Genomic DNA, 13757 nt, shown 5'->3' on the forward strand with positions numbered 1-13757 from the left:
TCCATATGTTCACACTCTCAGCACCGCATGCGGCGATTTCCACAGCAGGGGGGTGGGGGTGTTCTCATAGAATCAGGAGGGCGCCGCTCAAGCTAGAAGAGCCCTCCCGCTGGAACACCTGCATCTTTTACTCGGCACTAAAATCAAACGTCGGGAAAAAGCTACTAAACTCACCCAGTGGTCAGAGATAAGCATTCATACTCCTTTTCCGATTTGTTGAATTGTGCATGTTCTTTCATGTGACTTTTCAGACAAGTAAAAGCACTAGTCTGACGAAAAAAAACGGACTTTGAGCCTGACACGGTGTTGTCAGCACAGGACACAAAATCCCTGACGCCACCTCGCATATATGAGCGTCTTGGAAGAGACCTGAAGTGTATTTTTTATTTGGTGTTTTATTCGATGGGCTGAGTGGTGGAGAAGCATCTCATCTATGGAGGTGACAGAAGGTTGGCTGCTGTGTTGTAAAGCTTTCCAAAGAACCTAAATTGCAACAAGAGCATTCAGAGGTTTTAACACTTGTCAAATGACACATTGATCTTGCGCCTCCATAGCTGAAGGGAGTTCAAGTTAACGATTCTGGATGGGATGCGACGTTTCAAATTGCTACAAAAAAGTCGGATTTTTACAAGAAAAAAATGGGCAAGTTTACAACAATAAACATTATGAGGAAAAATAATGTCATTTTAATATTTTGTAGCATAAAGTTTAAACTTTAACAACCTGCTCATTATATAATATAATATTATGAGAAACAAAGCAAAATAATGTAATTTTTGGAAAAATCGGTTGGGGAAAAAGTTATGATATTATGAGCCAAATAAAGCCAAAATATTATGAAAAGCAAATGTACAAAGATTATTTCAGAAAAATATTTAAATATTTGGGAAAATGTAAAAAAAAAAAAAAAAAAAAAAAAACCAGCAAAAATGAGGGAAAAAAACAAGCAAAGAGCGAATTTGATACTAATACAAGTAATAGGCTTTTTCACCTCCATCACAAAGCTGAGACGACTAAATATAACATCTTAGGATGTCTTACAACATATCAAAGTGGCCCTTGCATCCTTTCATTTTTCACGATATGGACACCCCTGGCTTTAGCTATCAAGCCAAGGTCAGGGCCCGTCGCCACCAAATTTGAATCAGCTGTGTGGCTACCCAGCTACTATTTGTGTACCAAGTTTGGAGACAATCGGATGACATTTGCAGGAGTAGTCAGGTTTTTTTGAACATTTGAACCTTCATAGCGAATACAAAGTGTTTTGGTGCTGATTTGCGAGCGTGAGGCTCACTTTTACGTGTCGCCGCAAAGCTGCAAATGCTAAAAAGGCTAACGCTACCCCACAATCCACATGAGAAGAAACATATGCTCCAAATCCAAGCCCATGCCAGTTATTTTTAATTTGCGCCTACAGCAGTCATTTTCAAACACAAAGATTTTGCTGACTATCGTGTTGCAGGAGAAAAAAAAATTAGCTGCGCCAAACTTTTTCTTGGTAGCACCTCCTGGGAGCAGCAACACAACACACACACACACACACGCGCGCGCGCGCGAGAAGTAGGACACGTCCCGCCTGAGATGTTCCAACGTGAGCAAAGCGACGATATTGCCATGACGACAGCATCAGCAACATGTCAGGAAGACCGGCGCTGTCGTTCATTCATTCATTCATTCGTTGAATCATTAACATGCACACAGCAGACAATGGTACGCCAATTAATGTGTTTGCTATTAGCATGCGGGGAGCCTGCGAGGCTGCAATCATCGCGGTGCAATCACAAAATAATCACCAGGAAATTCCCGGCGGTTCTGCGTGCATATAAAGAAGATGTCGACCTGCGGCACGCTAAAACACGTACATGTGACTTGCTGTGTTTTCTTTCTTCTAGCATTAATATGAGGGTGTTTGAGGACCTTGAAGAGTTGAATGAATGTATCATTGTACAGTATAATAATTACATATACACAATAGTATAATTACATTATTAGTATAATTACATATACACAATATCTTTTTTCCAAACCAATACTGATAACTTTCTGCTTCTCAAGACCCATATGATACCGATAACTGACGTTTTTATATCTCTTTTTTCTCCTATGTGTAGTTTGTGCACCCGTGGAAGTAAGAAGGACTCAAACACATTCGGATTTGACCAACTTTATCTGTTGATTTGTCCTAATTAAATATCATGACATGACTACTATCAGAAGAACCAGAGTATGCAGCGAAGAGAGCCACCTGCTGCGGCCCAGCAAGGTGCACTGTATTCGGACACTCGCTCCGAGCAAGAGGTGCGACGCCATGAAGGGCCTCCGGCAAACCTTCTCCACTTTTCAAACGGCGCGGCACAACAAGGCCCGGGCGTCGTAGCGTCGTTGAAGCTTCAGGTGGCTGTTAAGGTTTCTTGTGTGCTCGATGGGTTCCCTCCCCCCAAATCGCGGCGCATTTGCCACAACTAGCACACGAAACGTCTTCCGTTGAAAGTGACTGTTTGTTTACAAGTGAGCTCAGCGGAAGTTATGACAGCTTGTTCAGGTCACAAGCAGGGGAAAAAGGGAGCGCTTCATTTGCTCACCCTCACAATACAGGTAATCTCGCCTCAATGGAGCGTTTTTTTCTTTAAATTAGCAGTTATCGCAGCTATTTTTAATATTATTGGTATGACGTCATAATGCCGGCCCGTGCGCCCCTAACAATAATATTCTAATCGTTATTATTATTTTTAAGTCATTTGATATTGTTTTTTTATGCTGTGAAGACGCAAGAGCCTCAATATTATTATGCCAAGTATAAACTATAATGAGAGCCAACATGGGAAAAACAAATGTCACCAGATACTGTATAATGAGGTCTGGGAGAAATAAAGCAATTAAATGGCAATTTCCAGAGTACATACGAAATATCAACAAACCAAATTTAATCTGGATCAGATCCGAATGAAAGCTGGTTAGACATTGCAGCGATGGCGCCTGCGTAATTCCGTCCAAATGACATACGAGGATTAATCAGGTATTTATTTTTCAATAAAAACACGTGAAAGACTAGATGCTTTTATTTGCATGTGTTTTAAATCGATTTTCATTTCAATGATTCAAGTATCCGTCCATCCATCTTCTATGCCGCTTCTCATTAGGGTCGCGGGGGCATGCTGGAGCGTATCCCAGCTGACTTCGGACAGGCGGGGTACACCCTGGACTGGAGAATGAATCAAGTATGTAATGTAATGCACTGTATGTAATGTGATGGAACTATCCTAGTCCTGTTTAATGCTTTTTTATTCTTATTTAATCCTATTTAATTATATATACCAATATATTATATAAAATTATATATAAATTATTTTTTTAATTCTTTTTTTTGGTAATTTAAAAGATTTTAATATTTCTTCGTTTTCAAAAAGTCTACAAAATTGCATTTTAATTGAGGTTTTTTGAAATCGATCAATAAAGCATCATCTATTATCATCTTTTATCCAACATGTTGACAGTTTTGAAAATGTGAAAGATATGCAGGTATTCCCAATTCCATTAAACGTCTAGCCTCCTACGGGGTGTGACCGGGTGCCGACCAGTCCGGGCCCTTGCCCAAAGTCAGCTGGGATAGTTTCCAGCTCCCACGTGACTCCAATGAGGACAAGCGGCATATAGAAAATGAATGGAGCCCAACTGAAGTCCTACAACAAACCAGTGCTAAAACCTTGTCCTCCATGGCGGACTTGTGATATTCCAGCGCGTTGTGTGCCGTGCATGTTTTGTGCAGTGATTCCCAACCTATACATCCATTTTCGCACGTTTCCCGTTCCCTCTACCCACCACATGTGAACACTGCTTGTCGGTTGTGTTCACATGTGCAGAGGCGCAGCATAAACAAGTGACTGACTACTGTCACAGTATGTTGCATGCACACGCATACACACACACACACACACACACACACACACACACACACACACACACACACACTCGGGGGGCAGGAGGAGATCTGCTGACTCCTAACACACACACACACACACACACACACACACACACAGTGATGCGACACCACAATCAACATTGATGTGCTGACTGCCACAGCCCCGAGGCGACCAGACTCCAAACACGGAGAGTCAGAAATGGACGGCACAAACAATGGCGGCGCTGCAGGAGGACAGCAGGGCTAGCGAGGGGCCATGACGTCTTTGGCCGTATGCGTCAGTAAATATTTGTCCAAAGTGATGTTTTCCATGGGACAAGGAAGCCGGCCCCCCGTTTGCGATCTGTCAATATCACTTCTTGGGCTGATGTGAGACGGCTCTGCGGGGACGGGGGTCTCAGATCCGGATCTGTTTCGTCCCCTTTCAGGTGTCACTCTCATTTCCTCTCACGCTGTTTGCTCTCTCTCTCTCTGCGGGAGTGATTGGGAATTGACTCGTAACACTGCACCCTTCATTCGTGATCAAATACGACACGGATCAACACACTAAGACTAACAAAAAAAGCATTTTGATGTCGATGGTAGTGGCCCACATTGCATTTGTTTATGTCTCTTGTCAGGTTCTGAGGTTGAAAGATGAGAAGAGAAAGGCTTTTCCCTTTGTTTTTGATATCATTCACCTTGAAAATGCATCTCCAAGCGGAAAAACACATTTGACATAAACCTTATGCATCAAAAAACCCTCGCAGAATGTTACTTTAAACCCACCATTCAACAAGAAAGCGCAACAGACATTATAAGGACCCTTAAAGCTACAATACGAGATTATGGTGCTTTAAAACACTGCAAAAAAACCCTGCCTCTCGCACAAAGTCAGCTGGGATAGAACATGTTTTTGTTCATAAAATAAAATAAAACCAAATGGACCAATCATCAAGAAATCATACGCAACCCTTATTAAAGCTACTGTATATGACAATTGTGGTTTAAAACAGAGCCTTGAAAACAATAACTTGAGTAGAATCTATGCTTTCCAATGCTGACCCCACAGCAACTGTTTTGTTGGACCAGCCAGTACGCCATATCTTTTTGTTTTTGTTAATGAATTCCAACGTAATGTACCCTACTATTCATCAGGAAATCATAAGTGACCCTTAAAGCTACACCATGTGACAACTGTACTGTATCTCAAAACGGCAACGGCTGTTTTGTTGGACCAGCCAGGACACCCCATATTCCGCAAGTTCAACATATGACGGTGTACCACGAGTTATGTTGGTTTATTTTAGGATGTGAATTGTAGCTTTCCACCATGTTGTGGTTCATCAGTTACCACTTCATGTGCCAATCATCAATTGTTTTTGTTCACAAATGAAAACCTAATGTACCGTACCAATCAAGAAATCCTAAGTGACCCTTAAAGCTACACCGTGTGACAACTGTGTCTGAACACAGCACATGAAAACTAGAGTAGAACATTTTTGCAACGGCACATATTAACCAGAGGATAACACATCATCAAAACAGAAAATTGTGTTTTCCCTACCGGTTTCCCTGGAGATCTGGACGAACGCCTCCACGCCGCTCTCGCCGTAGTTGCCCTCGGAGGCCAGCGTGGACACGTAGTTCCACTCCATGGCGGTGACGATGTCCATCATGGCCTGGGCCTGGTAGGAGTCCGGTGGCACCACGCGGGAGAAGAAGTCATAGCGGGTGTTGTCGCTCAGCTCGGGTGCCGTGGACGCGTAGCTGATCTGCGGGATCTGTCGGAGAGGGACAGTGATGGGTGGCGTTAAAGGACAGACAGGCAGATTGATTTCACCTCTGATGGAAGGGGACGCGCACGCACACACACACTCATTAAGATTCATTGGATGAAGTAGGACGTTAGTGCCAATCTAAAGGCAAACATACACTCCAGTGACAGCTGTCTGTCACACTTCTGAAGGCTGCTGAGCACCGCACGCGCATCAAGCAATTGAAGGCGTCCATTACGCAATCTCTTTATTCCCTTCAAGTATCATACGTGAAGCAGCTGCCACCTTGCATCAGCCATTTTTCAAAAGGTCACGGTTACGTGCGTCTTTGGAAGCACGCAAATGTCCAAAAATGTCTCGCAAAGATTCCAAATGTACGCATAGGAGCTCTGGCATAAGCCCTAATCGATTAACACAGGGGTGCCCAAACTTTTTCCATGGCGGGCCACGTAGTGAAAAATGACAGTATGCAAATTTGCCACTTTGATATTTTGCAAAGCAACACATGGAGAGGTAGATATGCTAAGAAGTTACATATATTTCAAGACAAAACTGCATCTCAGCTTTGTCATAAAGGTGAAAAAGCCTATTATTAGTATCGGTTCTTTGCTATTTTTTCCAACTTTTAAGGTGTAAGGTTTGGAGTTTTAGATTGGAAGAGTCAATCAAAGTGGAGTTACAAAGAGGTTCACTCTTTGGTCCCCGCATGTTTTCGTTGATGAAGTGCTTTGAAGCTATTTTGAATGTCTGACCTCTTTCCTCATTCCACCCAGGATTGAAGAAGAGGAGTCCCTCATGGTTCAGCCCTTGGCACCCACTTGCTTTCATTGAACAAGTGTTTTGGTGCAAAAGGGTCTGGTGCATTTTGCCAACTTGAACTGATTCACTACAGGTGGTCCTCGGTTTACAGTGTACGCACTCACATAACTTCACTAAATAGTTCATTTAGGTCAGTAAACACAAGAACTTGTTACACTTTCTTCTCAACACTGGACTGTCCCAACCGTCATTAGGGGTAAAGATGGTGTTTTATTGCCGTATGTTATACATGTATGTCCTTGATGTGTTTTGTATACAGTTTGAGTGACTCAGGAGATAATTTAGGTATAACAACACAAAAACTCCATCACAGGTGAGGAACGTTACTCATACGGAACTCAGACTTTATTAAGAGTCATGTTTCAATGTGTATCTTCAGTAATATGCAGTATGTAACTGCTATAGGATTCACTGTAAATCCCATCGGGTTTTATGCTAGCCTCCATCAAAAGTGGCGTACCTCAAGGTTCACTCCTTGGTCCCAACGTGTTTTCATTGATGTGCAAAGTGCTTTCAATGCAACAATAGCATTTCTGACCTCTTTGTTCCTCATTCAAGATTTTTTTTTTATTTGCAGTGACATTTCTGTCAATATGCCAGAATTAGCCAACAGGATATTTTTCATCTGCAGTCCCTAGTCCTAATCCCATCTACTACAAGTATATATTATCTAACAATCAGAACACAATGAGCTAACAATCAAACAGCATCATACCAAGACACAAACAGTCACATGACAGGACACCAACAACAGTCAGTCTGTAGTTAGTGTGGTCATTTTTAAAATTGAGGAAGTGGAGTCCCTCATGGTTCAATCCTCCGTCCCTACATGTTTTCCATTTAAAAAGGTGAGGTGCATCCCAATACTTTAGGCCTTACAGTGTATACAGAGTATCTTCTTTCAACAATTCAAGTTATCAAGATGTCAAACTGGTCCAATTTTATGTGTTTTTTTTCTCCATTTTGGGCATGATATTGGTCCCCTTCGCAGCTTTCATAAACTTAAAAAAATACATTATTCAAAGAGGACACAGATGGCAAATAACCTAAAAGTGGAACAATTGGTACGAGGAACAATGCGTGTTCATGTATGCTAATGAGCATCCCCTCTGTTGTCCTTTCACGATGTGTGCAAATAGACGCATATCCATTTCAAAGAGGGAATAAAAACACCACTCAGCGAGGAAACACGGTATTTATGAGTTTACAACAGCGACCTACGCTAAGTCGTACCTTTGATCTTTTGTTATTTTACACAAAAAACTGAGTGTTTTTTGGGGGGGGTTTTTTTAGCCCTACCCCTGTCCACAACCATTACCGTGGAGGTGGACGGAGCGGATGTGCATCAATTTAGGAGGAAATAGTACAAAAAAACATGTGCTATGTTAGATTTAATGTAGACGTTTTAGGGGAAAATACAAACACTGATGCAGGCGTGCACTCATTCTCCATCCTAGATCCGCTACAGATAGAACCAACAAGGGCCGAGTCATTTTGTGATGTGTTTGAAGGGAGTGTTTTTTTTTGTTTTTTTTTTTAGGAGTTGGAGCCGAGGAAATTAATGGCTCGGTTCACCCACACCGCCGGCGAAGGAGATTATGTTTCCAATCCTCCCATAATTCCATTTGCTCTAATGAATGTGTGTGTAGGGAGGAGTGTGTGTGATAAAGAGGGAAAAGGGATGTATGCTGCTTAAAAGGGGGTTTCAATTAACGCTCTTCTGGAGTAAAGTGAAAGCGATGGTATTCCAGGAGATTCTCTTCACCTTTTTGACTGCAAAACAAAAACGTATTGTGACGTATTGTTACGGCCTGAGAAAGTGCAGCTAGCGTCGTACAGAAGTGTTGCCTATGCATGCTTTTGCATATCTTGGTGGTGAGAAATGTCAGGGAAGTGTTCTCTGCTGTATCTTCGCACTACAACGACCTTTTGAAATGTGTGAAAGTCGCAGTGGAATGAAGGAAAATGTTTGCTCTTTTAAAAAGGAATATCACTTGTCATGTTGGAAGCATGTGACCTTACCAACGCTGCAGTCCAGCCTTTATAATAATTCATAATATTACCAACAACCTGTGGTCCTAATGCATGTGTGTGTGAACATGAACACTCTGTGTGTTGTAGTATAATGGAGCTGTCTTGACCAGAGTGTGAGCATGAGCTTGATTGATTGCTCTGGTCTGGAGCTAATTAACCCCACTGAATTGCACACATGCATGGCCTCGCTTTGTATTAAACACACACTCAAACAGTGTGATATCATTGTGGATCTGCATGATTAATTGGCACGATACAGCGCTTGACAAAAGTCCTGTTGCTTATCCAAGTTGTAGGAACGATAATTTCACTTTTAGTTGCTCATTTGGAATCAGAAATAGCTGGTATGTAAGGCAAAAGCCTGTAGATCAGGGGTGCCGGTCACTAAAGCAGGCGATTTTAATGATCATCACCTCCTTCAATTTGAGGGAAGGAGCTCATCAATTAAATCGCCTGCTGGAGAAACTGGTTGGAGAGAAATCCTGCAGTGTCTCAGTCCTCCATTGACACATGTGCTCTAGATAATGCTTACTACAGCAAAATAACGTCTTATCATTTAATTAAGGCAGAAAGGTCAGATTGTACTTGGACAAAAGTCTTGTCGCAGACCAAAATAATGTACAACGCATGCTACAAAAACATCAGAACATAAAGTCAGGGTGCCTCAGAGTGTTGTATGCATCTCCCGTGAGATTGGAGGACTCCATCCATACTAGTAATAACTTGTCGATAAAATCATCCGGAATGGAAAGAAAGGAGTCTTCCACCATCCCCAGATTTCATCACGATCCTTTGGTTTCATCTTCCAAGCCTTCTCCTTCATCTGAGCCCAAACACGCTCGATAATGTTCATGTCTGGTGGCCGGCCCAATCCTGGAGCATCTTGACCTTCTTCACGATCAGGAACTTTGATGTGGAGGTGGAAGTATGAGAAGGAGCGCCATCCTGCTCAAGAATTTGCCCTTTCTTGTGATTTGGGAGGTAATGGGCAGCATTGTGTTGAATTTGCCAAGGCCCGCGGCTTGGAGGTGGGTGGACTTTGATGGACATTGGAAAAGTGGCAGAAGGTTGATTTTTTTTTTTTTTCCTGATGAATCATTCATTAAACTGCAAACTGCAATTCCCGCAAATACTGCAAAAGACCCGTGGAAACCTGCACGGACCCAAGAGTCACCCAGAAAACAGTCAAGTTTGGTGGAGGAAGTAGAGCCGAGCAATTCGGATTTTCTTCAAGGAGGCATTTTTGTAAAGCAAATGTATTACCTCTTTTCAACACATATTGTTTTGGGAAGCTGACCTCTTTCAGTGGCCCCACCAACTAACCGGAACTACGTTCCTCATCACCGAAATCCCACCAGAACTCGGCTCACGGGATGAAGTCACTGTTGATGTGCCCCACTGCTGACGGCCATGTCAACTAAAATACGACTACTATGGGGTAAAATACACAACTATGTTAAGTCTAAGCACATACATTTAGCATCTTTGTACAAAACAAATGCCACAAGGTATGCTGGGAAGACAAAAGCACTCCCAGTGATGCTACAATGCATTATATTTGCATATTTATGTTGTTTTGGGGGGCGTTTTTTAACCTTTTTGGGTGGAATACTTGATCGGGCCCAGCCTCACCCAGACTGTACCTCCAGCGGCCTCCCAGGTAAGTTGAGTTTGAGACACCTGCCTTCAATAATCGCTACAAAAGGGCACTTCCAGCATATCAAACGGTAAGACATATGCTAATGTCACCAAAACGTATATACGTCAACATGAAAACACTATGATTTACCATAAATGTGGCATATTTTTAAGAAGTTGGACTTGATGCATTTCAACTTATTAAAATGTGTCGGAAATTACACTAAATTATAAGTCATAGCTACAAAACGTTGTACACAAAAAGGTAACCAAAACTGCAGAAAAGACTTTTTTTTCCAATAATCTACCATAAATAGGCGACAGTCTCACAGAAGTTAAGCTACATGCATTTTTAATCAGGAAAATACCGTAGCAGCTACGACTACTACAGATAGAGTGATCCCTTTGCTGCTAAACGACATTGCCGCTCCCGTTTGATTACACGCTTGCTGTTGCCCCGTGCGTACACCCCACACCTCAATACACGCTGCAAAGTGCAATCGCAGCGTGGGCTGTTACGTTGACAAGGATGAGAAGGGGAGGTAAAAAAAGAAAGAAAAAAAGAATATAATATATACAACAGCATGGGGTGAAAGGAAACAACACAAGAGACAACAAACAACACCAAGAACAGAGAAAACTTTTAATGGGAGCCCAAAAGCGGAAAGACAATAAGGGAGACGTGAGGGGAAAGATGAGCGGGAATGTCTCGAGGATGAGGAGGATAAATGTGCAGGACAGACAGAATGAGGCGGGAGATAATTATTGTGAAAAAGGCGTGAAAAAGAAGAGCAGAGTGGGGAAGGGGGTCATTAACAGGATGGAAAATAAAGCAGGAATGTGAGCAGCATGCAAATAAACAACGCTGACGACACTGCGGCTGCGTGCACACTGGCGGAATATATTCTGCTTAGATTTCACAAAAAGGTTCGAAAATATACTTTTAAAGAGCGTCACTGTCACACGCAGAGGGGGGAGGGCAGAGAAGAGAGACAACACTTCCGAAGCATTTTCTTTTCCACACGGTCGCAGCGTTTCAATAAATAAATAATGAATAAATAATAATAATTCGTCGTTGAAAACAACGTATTGTCAGTAAATAAATATATATACGCATTTGTACTTCTTCTTGGTCTAACTTAAGCATTTTCAAGCATAAAAGTGATTAAATGAACTACATAAAAGAATTAAAATACAAGCACGAGGCAGAAGAAACATTCTAATTGTTCGGTGAGACAAGCACCAGACGTTTTATATTTATTTGTCATTCATTCATTTTCTATGCCGCTTGTCCTCCATACGCTGGTGGGGGTATGCTGGAGCCTATCCCAGCTGACCTTGGGCGAGAGGCGGGGTGCACCCTGGACTGGTCGCCAGCCAATCGCAGGGCACATATAGACAAACAACCATTCACACTCACATTCACACCTATGGACTATTTAGAGTCACCAATTAAGCTAACATGCATGTTTTTGGAATGTGGGAGGAAGCCAGCGTATGCACGCAGAGAGCATATAAACTCCACACAGGTGTCCAACATGCTAACCACCTGGCCCCCGTGCGGCCAACAAGCACTCTTTGCAAGTTTAAATCAACTCACAACAGGCCCAATAATTACATAATAATAATAATCATAATAATAACAACATGTGCTACTGTTGGGGTCAGAAGCCACCACAAGCTAAAACTCAACTCTGAACCTCCGACATCACTTCCTCTCATCCACACATCTGTACGCCCGCCACTAAGGCCCCCTAGGGAACACATTCATTGTGACACACACGAACAGAAGTTTTATTTAGGCCTTAAACGGCTCATTTACTCTTATTATGCCTACTATATTGGGTAATAGGAGTGTAAAGCCATTTACAGCTGCCATTGCAATACACTGATGAGACAATAGCCACCGCAGGAAGGATGCTGTCTAGAAAAAAAACAAGGAAACGCTAACGTGTGAGTCTATGTTATCTTATTTATGTCTAATATGTCTTACTGTCTCTGATTTTATCTACTAGATTGGGGAATACAAATGTAAATGTGACTATAGGGGTGCTATTTCATGTCTAGAGGACTCTAATCATGTAAAAATAAAGCATTTAGAAGATTGTAAACAGGTTTTCTATGCCATAACTACGGAAACATTGTTAATATTGAATCCTACGTTGCGGAAATTCACTTATCGCGTTCATGTCTGGAACCAATTAACCGCAATAAGTGATGGATGACTGCATATTCTATATGGTTGCCACACCCCTCTAGAAAGTGACAGCGAAAGTTAAACTTGTGTGAGAGAAAGAGAGAACGCGAACACTGCACCTGTTTGCCGCTTGTCTCTGTATTTTTCCATGAGTCATATCCAAGTGTTGCGCAACGCCGATTGTGCTACGTGAGTGTGTGTCAAGAAGGCCTTCTATGAGAAGCTATGAGCTTTTAGACTGACGCTCTAGGTGTAACCATAATGTCTAACTGCAGCATGAATGCAATTTATCAACTTGTACACTCAGAGGGCGAAAAAGAGCATTTAATATTCCAGCAGACTCCCACCATTTGCACTTGTTAAACGCATTTTTAAAGTCTAAAACGTATAGGTGCTCACCACCAACGAATGATAATGTCAGATGATCCATGTAGCCAGTCACAGCACACAACTATGGCGTGTTCAAGGACCGCCGAAATCTCAACGCTTGGCGAAAAAACATTAGCAGCGAAGCATAAAGACATAAAAATGTAACAACTGTGGGCCTTCAGTCGCGTAAATGGACAATGAGCAACATAGGGAGGGTGTTTTTCCCCTTAACTGTCATCAATTGAAGTCTTGAAGGGACTTGTCTGGTGAAAATGTCTGCGTGTGATTGTTATTTCTGACATTTTAAAAGAGACATTTAAATGTGACAGCTGCAGCCCTTCAAAGATGTGTTGGTTTTTTTTCCAAGAGATAAACAAAAGAGAAATGAAAACAGTAGTGCAGATGATGTATTGTACAATATGCATGATGCACTACATTATCATCATCATCAGCCACCGTCCTTCATCCCGCCTGCTGACCTTTCTTCAACAGAGAGGCTGTAAATTGTTTCCAGATAAGTGCAGACTTTAATAATAGGCTTCCTCCTGAATTCAAATTGACCAAAGCCATGAGTTGCTATCCTTCGCCAAAGCCGGGGAGCATGTCGTGCCGGAAGCAGCATTACGCATTTAAATTTAGCATGTGACGCTAACGCTGTGCATCTAAGGTAGCTTTTTGGACTATAAGCTTATTGTAAATAATTAAATGTTCCAGGAAAAAATTCAAGTGACTTGTGATTAGGGCCTCAATCGTGTGCGATGTGCTACCAAGATGCTAGGTGCACCTAAATGTCACCTTTCAAAGCTACACGCCATTTTTTTCTCTAATTTGTAAATCGAAATAAGTAAAAACTGTAAGAATTAAAAGGTGTCAATCAGAAAAGTTGATGTTTTCATGGATATCCTACACGTAATCAAAGATGCTAGATACGTTTATACAGTACGTCGACATTTTCTGAGTTGATTCACTTTCTACGGTAATAATTACTGACAACTTAAAGAAGCTGTTCACCATGTCTTCTCAA

At 42.0% G+C, this 13757-nt stretch overlaps 1 protein-coding gene across 2 annotated transcripts in view; it reads right to left on the reverse strand.

Annotated features, from left to right (window-relative positions):
- The window catches only part of grm8a (glutamate receptor, metabotropic 8a), a 185713-nt gene that overhangs the window by 98772 nt on the left and 73184 nt on the right, over positions 1 to 13757 (reverse strand). For both annotated transcript variants that reach the window (XM_054799984.1, XM_054799985.1), the window contains exon 3: positions 5466 to 5682. In XM_054799984.1, the coding sequence (XP_054655959.1) occupies positions 5466 to 5682 (217 nt within the window). The remainder of the gene's footprint in view (positions 1 to 5465; positions 5683 to 13757) is intronic.

Source organism: Dunckerocampus dactyliophorus, chromosome 15 (assembly GCF_027744805.1).
Source record: "Dunckerocampus dactyliophorus isolate RoL2022-P2 chromosome 15, RoL_Ddac_1.1, whole genome shotgun sequence".
NCBI lineage: Eukaryota > Metazoa > Chordata > Actinopteri > Syngnathiformes > Syngnathidae > Dunckerocampus > Dunckerocampus dactyliophorus.